The sequence below is a fragment of the Bombina bombina genome, chromosome 3 (genome assembly GCF_027579735.1).
Source record: "Bombina bombina isolate aBomBom1 chromosome 3, aBomBom1.pri, whole genome shotgun sequence".
Classification (NCBI taxonomy): Eukaryota; Metazoa; Chordata; class Amphibia; order Anura; family Bombinatoridae; genus Bombina; species Bombina bombina.
In genome coordinates this window covers 427,538,720-427,556,771 of record NC_069501.1, presented here as the reverse complement: position 1 = coordinate 427,556,771, position 18,052 = coordinate 427,538,720, and the positions used below count along the sequence as shown (strand labels likewise).

At 40.0% G+C, this 18,052-nt stretch overlaps 1 protein-coding gene across 1 annotated transcript in view; it reads right to left on the bottom strand.

Annotated features, from left to right (window-relative positions):
* WDR77 (WD repeat domain 77) overlaps nucleotides 1-18,052 on the bottom strand; it is a 142,289-nt gene that overhangs the window by 119,665 nt on the left and 4,572 nt on the right. The window contains exon 2 of the mRNA XM_053706638.1: nucleotides 17,587-17,772. Coding sequence (XP_053562613.1) covers nucleotides 17,587-17,772 — 186 coding nt within the window. The remainder of the gene's footprint in view (nucleotides 1-17,586; nucleotides 17,773-18,052) is intronic.

Here is an 18,052-nt window from a genome sequence, read left to right as displayed (position 1 = left end):
CTTATGGGATACCAATACCAAAGCTAAAAGTACACGGATGACGGGAGGGACAGGCAGGATCTTTACACGGAAGGAACCACTGCCTGAAGAACCTTTCTCCCAAAAACAGCCTCAGAAGAAGCAAACGTGTCAAATTTGTAAAATTTGGAAAAAGTATGAAGAGAAGACCAAGTTGCGGCCTTGCAAATCTGTTCAACAGAGGCCTCATTCTTAAAGGCCCACGTGGAAGCCACAGCTCTAGTGGAATGAGCTGTAATTCTTTCCAGCAGTCTCATAGGCTAAACGTATTATGCTACGAAGCCAGAAAGAGAGAGAGGTAGCAGAAGCTTTCTGACCTCTCCTCTGTCCAGAATAAACGACAAACAGGGAAGAAGTTTGGCGAAAATCTTTAGTTGCCTGTAAATAAAATTTCAGGGCACGGACTACGTCTAGATTGTGTAGAAGTCGTTCCTTCTTTGAAGAAGGGTTAGGACACAATGAAGGAACAACAATCTCTTGATTGATATTCCTGTTAGTGACTACCTTAGGTAAGAACCCAGGTTTAGTACGCAGAACTACCTTGTCTGAATGAAAAATCAGATAAGGAGAATCACAATGTAAGGCCGATAACTCAGAGACTCTTCGAGCAGAGGAAATAGCCATTAAAAACAGAACTTTCTAAGATAACAGCTTGATATCAATGGAATGAAGGGGTTCAAACGGAACACCCTGTAAAACGTTAAGAACTAAGTTTAAGCTCCACGGTGGAGCAACAGTCTTAAACACAGGCTTAATCCTGGCCAAAGCCTGACAAAAAGCCTGAACGTCTGGAACTTCTGACAGACGTTTGTGTAAAAGGATGGACAGAGCTGAGATCTGTCCCTTTAAAGAACTAGCAGATAAACCCTTTTCTAAACCTTCTTGTAGAAAAGACAATATCCTAGGAATCCTAACCTTACTTCATGAGTAACTCTTGGATTCGCACCAATGTAAGTATTTACGCCATATTTTATGGTAAATTTTCCTGGTAACAGGTTTCCTAGCCTGTATTAAGGTATCAATTACTGACTCCGAAAATCCACGCTTTGATAAAATCAAGCGTTCAATCTCCATGCAGTCAGCTTCAGAGAAATTAGATTTTGATGTTTGAAAGGACCCTGAATTAGAAGGTCCTGTCTCAGAGGCAGAGACCAAGGTGGACAGGATGACATGTCCACTAGATCTGCATACCAGGTCCTGCGTGGCCATGCAGGCGCTATTAGAATCACCGATGCTCTCTCCTGTTTGATCCTGGCAATCAATCGAGGAAGCATCGGGAAGGGTGGAAACACATAAGCCATGTTGAAGACCCAAGGTGCTGTCAGAGCATCTATCAGAACCGCTCCCGGGTCCCTGGACCTGGACCCGTAACAAGGAAGCTTGGCGTTCTGGCGAGACGCCATGAGATCCATATCTGGTTTGCCCCAACGCCGAAGTATTTGGGCAAAGACCTCCGGATGAAGTTCCCACTCCCCCGGATGAAAAGTCTGGCGACTTAGGAAATCCGCCTCCCAGTTCTCCACGCCTGGGATGTGGATCGCTGATAGGTGGCAAGAGTGAGACTCTGCCCAGAGAATTATCTTTGAGACTTCCATCATCGCTAGGGAACTCCTTGTCCCTCCTTGATGATTGATGTAAGCCACAGTCGTGATGTTGTCCGACTGAAACCTGATGAACCTCAGAGATGCTAGCTGAGGCCAAGCTAGAAGGGCATTGAAAACTGCTCTTAATTCCAGAATGTTTATGGGAAGGAGACTCTCCTCCTGAGTCCATGATCCCTGAGACTTCGGGGAATTCCAGACAGCGCCCCAACCTAGCAGGCTGGCGTCTGTTGTTACAATCGTCCAATCTGGTCTGCTGAAGGGCATCCCCTTGGACAGATGTGGCCGAGAGAGCCACCATAGAAGAGAATTTCTGGTCTCTTGATCCAGATTCAGCATAGGGGACAAATCTGAGTAATCCCCATTCCACTGACTTAGCATGCACAACTGCAGTGGTCTGAGATGCAGGCGTGCAAAGGGAACTATGTCCATTGCCGCTACCATTAAACCGATTACCTCCATGCATTGAGCCACTGACGGGTGTGGAATGGAATGAAGGACACGGCAAGCATTTAGGAGTTTTGTTAACCTGTCTTCTGTCAGGTAAATTTTCATTTCTACCGAATCTATAAGAGTCCCTAAGAAGGGAACTCTTGTGAGTGGCAATAGAGAACTCTTTTCTTCGTTCACCTTCCACCCATGTGACCTTAGAAATGCCAGTACTAACTCTGTATGAGACTTGGCAGCTTGGAAACTTGACGCTGGTATCAGAATGTCGTCTAGGTACGGAGCTACCGATATTCCTCGCGGTCTTAGTACCGCCAGAAGAGAACCCAGAACCTTTGTGAAGATTCTTGGAGCAGTAGCTAACCCGAAGGGAAGAGCTACAAACTGGTAATGCCTGTCTAGAAAGGCAAACCTTAGGTACCGGTAATGATCCTTGTGAATCGGTATGTGAAGGTACGCATCCTTTAAATCCACTGTGGTCATGTACTGACCCTTTTGGATCATGGGTAAGATTGTCCGAATAGTTTCCATTTTGAACGATGGAACTCTTAGGAATTTGTTTAGGATCTTTAAATCCAAGATTGGTCTGAAGGTTCCTTCTTTCTTGGGAACCACAAACAGATTTGAGTAAAACCCTTGTCCGTGTTCCAACCGCGGAACCGGGTGGATCACTCCCATTAGTAAAAGATCTTGTACACAGCGTAGAAACGCCTCTTTCTTTATCTGGTTTGTTGACAACCTTGAAAGATGAAATCTCCCTTTTGGAGGAGAAGCTTTGAAGTCCAGAAGATATCCCTGAGATATGATCTCTAACGCCCAGGGATCCTGGACATCTCTTGCCCAAGCCTGGGCGAAGAGAGAAAGTCTGCCCCCCACTAGATCCGTTTCCGGATCGGGGGCCCTCACTTCATGCTGTCTTAGGGGCAGCAGCAGGTTTTCTGGCCTGCTTGCCCTTGTTCTAGGTCTGTAAGCCTTTTAGGTATAGGAAAAACGTCAGTACACGTCGGTAGCGCAAAATATTTATCCAGCCTACATATTTTCTCTGGGATTGCAACCGTGTTACAATCATTCAAAGCCGCTAATACCTCCCCTAGTAACACACAGAGGTTATCAAGCTTAAATTTAAAATTTGAAATGTCTGAATCCAGTTTATTTGGATCAGATCCGTCACCCACAGAATGAAGCTCTCCGTCTTCATGTTCTGCAAATTGTGACGCAGTATGAGACATGGCCCTAGTATTTTCAGCGCACTCTGTTCTCACTCCAGAGTGGTCGCGTTTACCCCTAAGTTCTGGCAATTTAGATAAAACTTCAGTCATAACATTAGCCATGTCTTGCAAGGTGATTTGTAATGGCCGCCCTGATGTACTTGGCGTCACAATATCACGCACCTCCTGAGCGGGAGATGCAGGTACTGACACGTGAGGAGAGTTAGTCGGCATAACTTCCCCCTCGTTGTATGGTGAAATTTTCTTTACATGTACAGATTGGCTTTTACTTAAAGTAGCATCAATGCAATTAGTACACAAATTTCTATTGGGCTCCACATTGGCCTTTGAACATATTGCACAAAGAGATTCCTCTGTGTCAGACATGTTTAAACAAACTAGCAATTAAACCAGCAAGCTTGGAAATACTTTTCAAATAAATTTACAAGCAATATAAAAAACGTTACTGTGCCTTTAAGAAGCACACAAAAAAACTGTCACAGTTGAAATAACATGAACCGGATTAGTTATAGAAACCAAATTTTCACATTAAATTTATTAATTTAACAAAGGATTGCACCCACTAGCAAATGGATGATTAACCCCTTAATACCAAAAAACGGATAACAATAAAAATATATACATTTTTATCACAGTCAAAGCACAGTCTCACAGGTCTGCTGTGAGTGATTACCTCCCTCAAAACTAGTTTTGGAGACCCCTGAGCTCTGTAGAGACGTCCTGGATCATGCAGGGAGAACAGGAAGACTTGTGACTGAATTTTTACTGTGCAGTAAAAGCGCCAAAATAGGCCCCTCCCACTCATACTACAACAGTGGGGAAGCTCAGTAAACTGATTTTATTCAAAACAAACGACAGCCATGTGGAAAATAATGCCCAAAAAAATTTTCACCAAGTACCTCAGAGAAAAAACGATTAACATGCCAGTAAACGTTTTAAATATAAATATATGAGATGTTAATAAAAAGCCTGTTGCTAGTCGCTTTCACTGCAGAGAGGCTATAAGTTATATATATATACAGTATTTTCTTAGTGAAGTGCCATTCCCCAGAAATACTTCAGTGCAAGCATACACACATATCAGCCTGATACCAGTTACTACTACTGCATTTAAGGCTGTACTTACATTACATCGGTATTAGCAGTATTTTCTCAGTCAATTCCATTCCTTAGAAAATAATATACTGCAACATACCTCCTTGCAGGTGAACCCTGCCCGCTGTCCCCTGTTCTGAAGTTACCTCGCTCCTCAGAATGGCCGAGAACAGCAAATGGATCTTAGTTACGTCCGCTAAGATCATACACAAGTCAGGTAGATTCTTCTTCTAATGCTGCCTGAGAAAAAAACAACACACTCCGGTGCTGTTTAAAATAACAAACTTTTGATTGAAGAAATAAAAACTAATTTTAATAACCACAGTCCTCTCACACATCCTATCAGTTAGGTGCAAGAGAATGACTGGGTATGACGTAGAGGGGAGGAGCTATATAGCAGCTCTGCTTGGGTGATCCTCTTGCACTTCCTGTTAGGGAGGAGTTAATATCCCATAAGTAATGGATGACCCGTGGACTGACTACACTTAACAGGAGAAATATATAAATGCTACTCTGTTTTACTACTAATATTTAAACATTTTATGTTGCACTTTTTAAGTGTTAAAGTCAACCATAGCGTTTTTGAAACGCTAGGGTTGACTGTTTAAACAAATAAAGGGCACTTTCAACCATGAAGTATAAGATATTTCATGCAGAAAGTGCCTTTATTCGTTTCACCCATTCGCCGTTCTTAGCTGCTACAATAGCCCACGGCCAAAAAATATTTTGCTAAGAGGTGACGTTTTTCACATCTTAGCAAATAGCCATGGGCGCCAAACCGGATTTACCGCACGGCTATTGGCTAAGAGGTGAATGGTCGAAACGAATAAAGGCACTTTCTGCATGAAGTATCTTATACTTCATGAATGAAAGAGCCCTTTGTTTCAACAGTCAACCCTAGTGTTTCAAAAACGCTATGGTTGACATTCACTTTAAATATAAAGGGTGTAGAACCTTACATCAAATATTCATGGATGAAAATGACCACAAGTCTGCTATGTACATTGAAGAAGCATGGAATAAATTAAGAGCTTTAGTTTATTATTCATTTTAAATCTACAACATTGAGCTTACTAGTTACTTTTCCCCTGTATCTTTATGAATATTACTGAAGCCCAGGAAACACGCTCTCTACAGCAAGGCTCGACAAACCCAGTAGCCTGGGAGCCACTGGCTCCTAGAATTTTACATAAAGAGAGAAGCGCTCAACCTGGGAACGAACAAAAGCATAATAGCTTGCTCTATGGCTAGTTACCACCCAAGAAGCAGCCTCTTTTTGCTCACCCGTTGCTCAGTGTGCCTAGAGGGATATGGCTGCACCTCACTGACGAGGCCCACAATAGGCCGAAACGTACGTCTGGGGTTTTGCCGTTTCTCTCGTTCAGAGAGGGATTGCCTGGTATTTCGGTGCTGGACTGTACTGTGAAGTCAGGATCAGACTGATATGCTACAGGAAAGTTCTTCTCTGTGAAAGGCACATATTGAGCAAAAAGAGGCTGCTTCTAGGGTGGTAACTAGCCATAAAACAAGCTATTATGCTATTGTTCGTTCCCAGGTTGAGCGCTTCTCTCTTTTTATTTATCCTAGAATTTTACCCCTGGCTCATAACTATTTGGATTATTCTCCATATATCTATATACAAATCCAACTGCCTGACTCCTAAAAATTCTTACAGATTTGTCAAGCATTTATTAAACCCCTTTGCTACCGGGAATTTCAAAGAAAAACTTGCCCAAAGTACCTGAGAATTTTTAGCATTTTTTGCTCTCACTCAGTTTAAACAGAATTAAAACCTTTGTTTTTTTTTTTTTATTTACTTCTGAGAATATATATATATATATATATATATATATATATATATATATATATATATATATATATATATATATATATATATATATATATATATATATATACACATACACATACACACATATACACATACATACACATACACAGGTGGCCCTCGATTTACAACGGTTCAATTAGCACCATTTCAGAATAACAACCTTTGTTTTTCAGTCATGTGACTGCTATAGAAAAGCATTGAGAAGCAGTGCATTGATTAAAATAGCCAGTAGGTGGAGCTGCCCGATTGTGTTGCAGCAAAGATATGCAAGCCAAGCAAGCTGAAATTAACCAGACCTGAGCTATCGAGCAGCTTGCAAAGGAACAAGATCTTCCTGTCTATAAATCAGTCCAGATTGGAATGCATAGAAAGAACTGTTTGCAGAAAAACATAATTTATGTAAGAACTTACCTGATAAATTCATTTCTTTCATATTAGCAAGAGTCCATGAGCTAGTGACGTATGGGATATAGATTCCTACCAGGAGGGGCAAAGTTTCCCAAACCTCAAAATGCCTATAAATACACCCCTCACCACACCCACAAATCAGTTTAACGAATAGCCAAGAAGTGGGGTGATAAGAAAAAAGTGCGAAAGCATAAAAAATAAGGAATTGGAATAATTGTGCTTTATACAAAAAAATCATAACCACCACAAAAAAGGGTGGGCCTCATGGACTCTTGCTAATATGAAAGAAATGAATTTATCAGGTAAGTTCTTACATAAATTATGTTTTCTTTCATGTAATTAGTAAGAGTCCATGAGCTAGTGACGTATGGGATAATAAATACCCAAGATGTGGAACTTCCACGCAAGAGTCACTAGAGAGGGAGGGATAAAATAAAGACAGCCAATTCCGCTGAAAAAATAATCCACAACCCAAAATAAAGTTTTAATCTTATAATGAAAAAAACTGAAATTATAAGCAGAAGAATCAAACTGAAACCGCTGCCTGAAGTACTTTTCTACCAAAAACTGCTTCAGAAGAAGAAAACACATCAAAATGGTAGAATTTAGTAAAAGTATGCAAAGAAGACCAAGTGGCTGCTTTGTAAATCTGATCAACCGAAGCTTTATTCCTAAACGCCCAGGAAGTAGAAACTGACCTAGTAGAATGAGCTGTAATCCTTTGAGGCGGAGTTTTACCCGACTCGACATAAGCATGATGAATTAAAGATTTTAACCAAGATGCCAAAGAAATGGCAGAGGCCTTCTGACCTTTCCTGGAACCGGAAAAGATAACAAATAGACTAGAAGTCTTTCGGAAACCTTTAGTAGCTTCAACATAATATATCAAAGCTCTAACTACATCCAAAGAATGCAACGATCTTTCCTTAGAATTCTTAGGATTAGGACATAATGAAGGAACCACAATTTCTCTACTAATGTTGTTAGAGTTCACAACCTTAGGTAAAAATTTAAATGAAGTTCGCAACACCGCCTTATCCTGATGAAAAATCAGAAAAGGAGATTCACAAGAAAGAGCAGATAACTCTGAAACTCTTCTAGCAGAAGAGATTGCCAAAAGGAACAGGACTTTCCAAGAAAGTAATTTAATGTCCAGAGAATGCATAGGTTCAAACGGAGGAGCTTGTAAAGCCCCCAGAACCAAATTCAAACTCCAAGGAGGAGAGATTGACTTAATGACAGGCTTGATACGAACCAAAGCCTGATCAAAACAATGAATATCAGGAAGATTAGCAATCTTTCTGTGAAACACAGAAAGAGCAGAAATTTGTCCTTTCAAAGAACTTGCAGACAAACCTTTATCCAGACCATCCTGAAGAAATTGTAAAATTCTAGGAATTCTTAAAGAATGCCAGGAAAAATGATGAGAAGAGCACCAAGAGATGTAAGTCTTCCAGACTCGATAATATATCTTCCTAGATACAGTTTTACGAGCCTGTAACATAGTATTAATTACGGAGTCAGAGAAACCTCTATGACTGAGAATCAAGCGTTCAATCTCCATACCTTCAAATTTAAGGATTTGAGATCCTAATGGAAAAAAGGACCTCGCGATAGAAGGTCTGGTCTTAACGGAAGAGTCCATGATTGACAAGTAGCCATCTGAACAAGATCCGCAATGCTGGAGCCACCAGCAGAACAAACGAACGCTCCTTTAGAATCTTGGAAATCACTCTTGGAAGAAGAACTAGAGGCGGAAAGATATAGGCAGGATGATACTTCCAAGGAAGAGACAATGCATCCACAGCTTCCGCCTGAGGATCCCTGGATCTGGACAGATACCTGGGAAGCTTCTTGTTTAGATGAGAAGCCATCAGATCTATTTCTGGAAGTCCCCAGAATTGAACAATCTGAAGAAATACTTCTGGGTGAAGAGACCATTCGCCCGGATGTAATGTTTGGCGACTGAGATAATCCGCTTCCCAATTGTCTATACCTGGGATGTGAACCGCAGAAATTAGACAGGAGCTGGATTCCGCCCATACAAGTATTCGAGATACAGTCCTCTGGCTATGAAAGAAGTGAGTCCCTCCTTGATGATTGACATATGCCACGGTTGTGACATTGTCCGTCTGAAAACAAATGAACGACTCTCTCTTTAGAAGAGGCCACGACTGAAGAGCTCTGAAAATCGCACGGAGTTCCAAAATGTTGATTGGTAATCTCGCCTCCTGAGATTCCCAAACCCCCTGTGCTGACAGAGACCCCCATTGCTTTGGCGCCAAAAATGACGCCACATCCGGCGACGCCGACATTTTGGGCGCGAAAAAACGTCAAAAGTATGACGCCGGAAATGACAAAGAAAATTTTTGCGCCAAAAAAGTCTGCGCCAAGAATGACACAATAAAATGAAGCATTTTCAGCCCCCGCGAGCCTAACAGCCCAGAGGGAAAAAAAGTCAATTTTTAAGGTAAGAAAAAATGTTTTAATTCATATGCATTATCCCAATAATGAAACTGACTGTCTGAAAAAAGGAATATTGAACATCCTGAATCAAGGCAAATAAATGTTTAAACACATATATTTAGAACTTTATATAAAAGTGCCCAACCATAGCTTAGAGTGTCACAAAAAATAAGGCTTACTTACCCCAGGACACTCATCTACATGTAGTAGAAATCCAAACCAGTACTGAAACGAGAATCAGTAGAGGCAATCGTACATAAGAGTATATCGTCGATCTGAAAAGGGAGGTAAGAGATGAATCTCTACGACCGATAACAGAGAACCTATGAAATAGATCCCGTAGAAGGGACCATTGAATTCACATAGGCAATACTCTCTTCACATCCCTCTGACATTCACTGCACACTGAGAGGAAAACCGGGCTCCAGCATGCTGCTTAGCGCAAATCAACGTAGAATCTAGCACAAACTTACTTCACCACCTCCATGGGAGGCAAAGTTTGTAAAACTGATTTGTGGGTGTGGTGAGGGGTGTATTTATAGGCATTTTGAGGTTTGGGAAACTTTGCCCCTCCTGGTAGGAATGTATATCCCATACGTCACTAGCTCATGGACTCTTGCTAATTACATGAAAGAAAATGCAAGTAAAGTCTGTGTTGTGTGATTATTTTATTAGGTTTATAATGCTGTTTAGCATTTAAAGTCTTCATTTCAAAGCTTTCAAAATAATGTATTAGTTGTTACTTATGCCAATTTTGAGAGAGGTCTGGAACCTAACTCCCTCACTTCCCATTGACTTACATTATAAACTGTGTTTCAATTTACAACCATTCCTTCTGGAACCTAACCCCGGCGTAAACTGAGGGATAGGGATATAGATATATATATATATATATATATATACACACACACACGTGTATGTATGTATGTATGTATGTATGTATGTATGTATGTATATATAAATACATATCTCCATCTCTCTCCATATCTCTCTCTATCTCCATATCTCTCTCTATCTCCATATCTCTCTCTATCTCCATATCTCTCTCTATCTCCATATCTCTCTCTATCTCCATATCTCTCTCTATCTCCATATCTCTCTCTATAGTGTGTGTGTGTGTGTGTGTGTGTGTGTGTGTGTGTGTGTATGTGTAATATTTATATATATATATATATATATATATATATATATATATATATATATATATATATCTTTTTTTTTTTACTTTTTCCGCAAACTGTTTTTTTTTTGTTTTTTTTGTTTTGTTTTTACACACACACCTGAAGTCATAAGACATAGTTGTAAAAGCTTCTCTGCGATCCCCTTTGTTCAGAAACAGCAGACATGCATGGCTTTTCCATTGGTCTTTGGTAATCAGAATGTCGTTAATTGCAGCTGCGCACCACACTTCTCAAAATTTCCAGCAGTGAATGAGTTAATCAGCTTCTAAGGTTAAATTTGACTGATATTGGGGAGAATAGGAGACCCTCCACAACAAGTATACATTAATAGCACTCCTGAGTCCTAAGAGGTGGGTGAATCCCAATGTATATTAGTAATCACAGAGAACTTATGTCAATTCCATGAATGACAAAAAATGAGTCAGATAGTGGTGAGAGAATAAATTAAAATATAACTTTTATTGGTTAAATTTATTAAAATTGTCACACACACACAGTTAAAACTACGGATAGAGGGGATTGGACAGTGTGTCATACAGGTAAGAGATGCTAACAATATAGCATATTAAGTATCATAGTCACCTCTGATAAAAGGATATTATAGGGAAAAACTAGCTATTATATAATAGCCAGAATTCACTATTGGAATCACATATAATATGTTATGGTGACTAATGCTGAAAACTACTCCTGAATAGATATGGCGTAGTGAAATTGCGGAGGATATATGTTACCAGATGAGCATAAATGCTAGAGCACTATTGGATAACAACCAACTATGTGGAGATATTAGTATTATTGGGCACTTGCGGTTATCCTCCAATAACTGGGTTCACACAAATGGGAAGGAAAACAATGTGGTAAATCCAGAGATAAAAAATCTATATGTATACATACACATATAAATAATTTAGGATATTATTGTAGTACATCCAAGGTAAGTGGGTGCCTCTGTGATCCTATCCACTTTATGTGTGATCCTAAATATGTTGCAACATTACTGATAACTGCATATAAATCCAGCTGACTAATGTGCCAATGTGTTTATTATAATGACCAATCATAGAAACATACATTAGTCTGATTGAGGCGTCAGCTAAAATGAGTTACAAGACAATTCTAGACATAGGCTAGTGCGCTAGTGTGTCCGTAAACCTCCATTGCCAGAAAAATATTAGTTTTAATCAAATTTATAGTTGGTAGTATTAGGCATATAAACAATAAACCACAATTCTTACATATTCTCCCACTTTAACAGTGGTTTAGGTTTGTCAAGAGTTAGTAGTACAACTAAAATTGGGATAAGTACAGTATATGACAGGTAAAAGTGAATACTATTATTGTATAATTCCCAATAGGTACACTGTAACTCAACCATTCACTTGAGATCAAACAAGGTAACTGCTATAATAGCATGCTTTACTGTGAATTGTTATTGTTGTAGCGATATGCTTTTAATACACTATGCCAGGATAATCCCACATCTGACTGGGAGGTAGCTCTAATAAATTGGAGTAACATATAAACAACACTTGAGTTTAAGTTAATTAGCTTGATATAACCGCAAGCCACCTCTTATACACAATTGTTTATTTAGATAGTATATAGTGAAGGAGGCGGTTTTAAGGTTTAAAGGCACACAAAAGGTTAAGTGTGATGAATATTCATTGTGTCTCATTACATGGGAGTGGGTTAATGTATAACATATTGAATAAAAGATACCCAATTCTGGTGATACTGTGCTTCTGCATATAGAGTTTGTTAGATAGCCACTCTCAGTAAAAACTGCATTAGCTAAAACATTTTCGGCTAGATTTAGAGTTCTGCGGCCAAAGGGGTGCGTTAGCTACGCGTGCTTTTTTTCCCCCCGCACCTTTTAAATACTGCTGGTATTTAGAGTTCACAGAATGGCTGCGTTAGGCTCCAAAAATGGAGCGTAGAGGCATATTTACCGCCACTGCAACTCTCAATACCAGCGGTGCTTACGGACGCGGCCAGCTTCAAAAACGTGCTTGTGCACGATTCCCCATAGGAAACAATGGGGCAGTTTGAGCTGAAAAAAAACCTAACACCTGCAAAAAAACAGCGTTCAGCTCCTAACACAGTCCCATTGTTTCCTATGGGGAAACACTTCCTAAGTCTGCACCTAACACCCTAACATGAACCCCGAGTCTAAACACCCCTAACCTTACACTTATTAACCCCTAATCTGCCGCCCCCGCTATCGCTGTCACCTGCATATTTTTTTTAACCCCTAATCTGCCGCTCCGTACACCGCCGCAACCTACGTTATCCCTATGTACCCCTAATCTGCTGCCCCCAACACCGCCGACCCCTATATTATATTAACCCCTAATCTGCCGCCCCCAACGTCGCCGCCACCTACCTACAATTATTAATCCCTAATCTGCCGACCGGATCCAATCAGCCAATCGGATTGAACTTGAATCTGATTGGCTGATGGAATCAGCCAATCAGAATTTTCCTACCTTAATTACGATTGGCTGATAGAATCCTATCAGCCAATCGGAATTCTAGGGACGCCATCTTGGATGACGTCCCTTAAAGGAACAGTCATTCGTCGGGAAGTCGTCGGCCAGGATGGATGTTCTGCGTCGGCGGGATGAAGATGGATCTGGAAGAAAGAAAATTGAAGATGCCGCTTGATAGAAGACTTCAGCCGGATGATGGATCTCTTCAGCCCCCGCTTGGATCAAGACTTCAGCCGGATTATGGATCTCTTCAGCCCCCGCTTGGATCAAGACTTCAGCCGGATGATGGACCTGTTCAGCCCGATGATGGACCTCTTCAGCCCCCGCTTGGGCTTGGATGAAGACTTCGGAGCCTCTTGTGGACGGATCAGTGATACCCGGCGTGGTGAAGATAAGGTAGGGAGATCTTCAGGGGCTTAGTGTTAGGTTTATTTAAGGGGAGTTTGGGTTAGATTAGGGGTATGTGGGTGGTGGGTTGTAATGTTGGGGGGGGGGTATTGTATGTTTTTTTTTTTTACAGGCAAAAGAGCAGAATTCTTTGGGACATGCCCCGCAAAAGCCCCTTTTAAGGGCTGGTAAGGTAAAAGAGCTTTTCTATTTGTATTTTAGAATAGGGTAGGGCATTTTTTTTTATTTTGGGGGGCTTTATTTTATTAGGGGGCTTAGAGTAGGTGTAATTAGCTTAAAATTATTGTAATATTTTTATAATGATTGTAAATTATTTTTTTATTTTTTGTAACAGTTCATTTTTTATTTTTTGTACTTTAGTTTATTTAATTGTATTTATTTGTAGGTATTTTATTTAATTAATTTATTGATAGTGTAGTGTTAGGTTTAATTGTAACTTAGGTTAGGATTTATTTTACAGGTAATTTTGTAATTATTTTAACTAGGTAACTATTAAATAGTTATTAACTATTTAATAGCTATTGTACCTGGTTAAAATAAATACAAAGTTGCCTGTAAAATAAATATTAATCCTAAAATAGCTACAATATAATTATAATTTATATTGTAGCTATATTAGGGTTTATTTTACAGGTAAGTATTTAGCTTTAAATAGGAATAATTTATTTAATAAGATTTATTTTATTTCGTTAGATAAAAATTATATTTAACTTGGGGGGGTGTTAGGGTTAGACTTAGCTTTAGGGGTTAATACATTTATTAGAGTAGCGGCGAGGTCCGGTCAGCAGATTAGGGGTTAATACTATTTATTATAGGGTTTGCGAGGCGGGAGTGAGGCGGTTTAGAAGTTAATACATTTATTATAGTGGCGCAGAGGTCCGGTCAGCAGATTAGGGGTTAATAAGTGTAGGTAAGGTAGCGGCGACGTTGGGGGGGCAGATTAGGGGTTAATAAATATAATATAGGGGTCGGCGATGTTAGGGGCAGCAGATTAGGGGTACATAGGGATAATGTAGGTTGCGGCGTTGTGCGGTCGGCAGATTAGGGGTTAAAAAAATGTAATAGAGTGGCGGTGATGTGGGGGGGACCTCGGTTTAGGGGTACATAGGTAGTTTATGGGTGTTAGTGTACTTTAGAGCACAGCAGTAAAGAGCTTTATGAACCGGCGTTAGCCCAGAAAGCTCTCAACTCCTGGCTTTTCTCTGCGGCTGGAGTTTTGTCGTTAGATTTCTAACGCTCACTTCAGCCAAGACTCTAAATACCGGCGTTAGAAAGATCCCATTGAAAAGATAGGATACGCAAATGGCGTAAGGGGATCTGCGGTATGGAAAAGTCGCGGCTGGAAAGTGAGCGTTAGACCCTTACCTACACAAGTCTAAATACCGGCGGTAGGACAAAACCAGCATTAGGGCCCCCTAACGCTGGTTTTGACGGCTAACCCAGAACTCTAAATCTAGGCGTGTTTGCCAAACAAATCAATTGCAAGCCGTTGGTTAAGAAGTATGCTTGTAATTAGCTATCCACGGATTACAATTTAAAGTCAGCGTTGGCAGCTGGGTTTATAGCTGCAGTATGAGACACCAATGGTATCGCATTTAAATGCCAAAGGTGTGCACTAGAAAGTTGGCCTATTACCCCCATAAACTCTAAGGTTGCTAATGTCAAAAGACACCGGAATGTTAGTCTGAGTAGGTAGCGTGAAATCTAATGTAGGTCAAGTAATAACAGTCAGGTTGGGTCTGTCAGCAGCGTGCTGCATTTAAGCTAATGCCTTATACCCTCCATTGTATAAGTGTACCAGAGTTACTGAGCCACTAAACCAGATTCAGTGTTATTAAAAGTATTCAATACAGGGACACGCTGATCGTTCCCCCACTAAGCGCTTCCTAAAACACAGGAGCTCACTGGGCTCCTCACCATTTCCCTAACATGTTTCGCCGCTTATCGGCTTTGTCACTTTAAATTGCAATCCGTGGATAGCTAATTACAAGCATACTTCTTAACCAACGGCTTGCAATTGATTTGTTTGGCAAACAAAATGTTTTAGCTAATGCAGTTTTTACTGAGAGTGGATATCTAACAAACTCTATATGCAGAAGCACAGTATCACCAGAATTGGGTATATTTTATTCAATATGTTATACATTAACCCACTCCCATGTAATGAGACACAATGAATATTCACCACACTTAACCTTTTGTGTGCCTTTAAACCTTAAAACCGCCTCCTTCACTATATACTATCTAAATAAACAATTGTGTATAAGAGGTGGCTTGCGGTTATATCAAGCCAATTAACTTAAACTCAAGTGTTGTTTATATGTTACTCCAATTTATTAGAGCTACCTCCCAGTCAGATGTGCGATTATCCTGGCATATTGTATTAAAAGCATATCGCTACAACAATAACAATTCACAGTAAAGCATGCTATTATAGCAGTTACCTTGTTTGATCTCAAGTGAATGGTTGAGTTACAGTGTACCTATTGGGAATTATACAATAATAGTATTCACTTTTACCTGTCATATACTGTACTTATCCCAATTTTAGTTGTACTACTAACTCTTGACAAACCTAAACCACTGTTAAAGTGGGAGAATATGTAAGAATTGTGGTTTATTGTTTATATGCCTAATACTACCAACTATAAATTTGATTACAACTAATATTTTTCTGGCAATGGAGGTTTACGGACACACTAGCGCACTAGCCTATGTCTAGAATTGTCTTGTAACTCATTTTAGCTGACGCCTCAATCAGACTAATGTATGTTTCTATGATTGGTCATTATAATAAACACATTGGCACATTAGTCAGCTGGATTTATATGCAGTTATCAGTCATGTTGCAACATATTTAGGATCACACATAAAGTGGATAGGATCACAGAGGCACCCACTTACCTTGGATGTACTACAAAAATATACTAAATAATTTATATGTGTACATATACATATAGATTTTTTATCTCTGGATTTACCACCTTGTTTTCCTTCCCATTTGTGTGAACCCAGTTATTGGAGGATAACCCCAAGTGCCCAATAATACTAATATCTCCACATAGTTGGTTGTTATCCAATAGTGCTCTAGCATTTATGCTCATCTGGTAACATATATCCTCCGCAATTTCACTACGCCATATCTATTCAGGAGATGTTTTCAGCATTAGTCACCATAACATATTATATGTGATTCCAATAGTGAATTCTGGCTATTATATAATAGCTAGTTTTTCCCTATAATATCCTTTTATCAGAGGTGACTATGATACTTAATATGCTATATTGTTAGCATCTCTTACCTGTATGACACACTGTCCAATCCCCTCTATACGTAGTTTTAACTGTGTTGTGTGTGTGTGACAATTTCAATAAATTTAACCAATAAAAGTTATATTTTAATTTATTCTCTCACCACTATCTGACTCATTTTTTGTCATTCATGGAATTGACATAAGTTCTCTGTGATTACTAATATACATTGGGATTCACCCACCTCTTGGGACTCAGGAGTGCTATTAGTGTATACTTGTTGTGGAGGGTCTCCTATTCTCCCCAATTTCAGTCAAATTTAGTCTTTATTATACACAGCACCAACCCTGGAACTCAAGTTATTAATACTTAAGTATCCTTTCATTGGGCAGTAGTTCCTATTTATCTTAAATGTAGTGCAATTCATTGGACCTTCTTTTCTCTTTTTGACAGCTTCTAAGGTTAATATGTGCTCTAGTGTAGGGATTACTAGGCATGGACATTCGGATGCTTCGTTAGCAAGCAAATGCGGAAATGGGCAGCCGCTCCTGGCGTTGTGCTCTTTTTAGAGCCGGATTCCTTCTTATGAAAGTGCCACACACGAAGATCTGTGGAAACCCAGATCATAGTAAGTTGCACTTTCACATGAAAGAAAAATAAATAAATCCGGCTCCGAAAAGAGCCAAACACCATAAGCAGCCATCTTCTTCCTCATTCGGATGCTAACAAAGCATCGAAATGCCCACACCTAGGGATTACCCTCCCACCCATCCCACTGGTCACCAACATCTTAGGTAGTGGCAGACAGCCTGCCAGTATGCAGTTTAGGACTTTTTAAAAATAAATAAATGCATTCATATAATTTCTGTAATATAGGGATCCCCCTCACCCTCCCTGCCCCCCCCCCTCCCAAAAAACCCAGCTCTCTAAACCTATGAAGGCAGATGAATTCTGCCTACTGGTTGCGGCTCCCGCTGTCTTAGACAGCAGGAATTGCAACATGTGCCTGTGTGCTGGACGTAGGTACTATGTCAACTCAGTACGTTGGGCAGAGTACTGTGACACGTAGTACCTATGACTTTTTGGCACAAGGGGTTAAACACAACAAAGATGCAAAGACTAATATTTAAATGAGCATACCTGAATCAGAGGCCACCAGTATTCCTTTCTCTTGCACCCAAGCTACATCAGTCACTCCTGCTTCAGTCTGTACCCCTGCTGTACATAAACTTTCTACAGGAGCTCCAAATGGATCCTTGTACACCCAAATAGAACCTCCCCAGGTGCGGCCACTAAGGCTGGAGGCAGCAAGAAGGAGAGCTCCATCTGAAAGATGAACACATGAAAAGATGTCAAAACAACAGTTTTAGATTCAACTTTACAATAAAAAGGGCCATTAAACACAGTAGAGTTACAAAAAATTAATAAAGAGACAATGAAAAAGCACTTTGATTTTCAAACAAGTAGCAGATTTTGTTTCTGACAAATGTCAGTTACATTTTCCTTCCTAAAGCATCATGTGATGACCATCAGCCAATCACAATATACATATATCCTGGGAATTTTACACATGCTAGGAGCAGGTGCCTCAGAAAATGTGCAAATA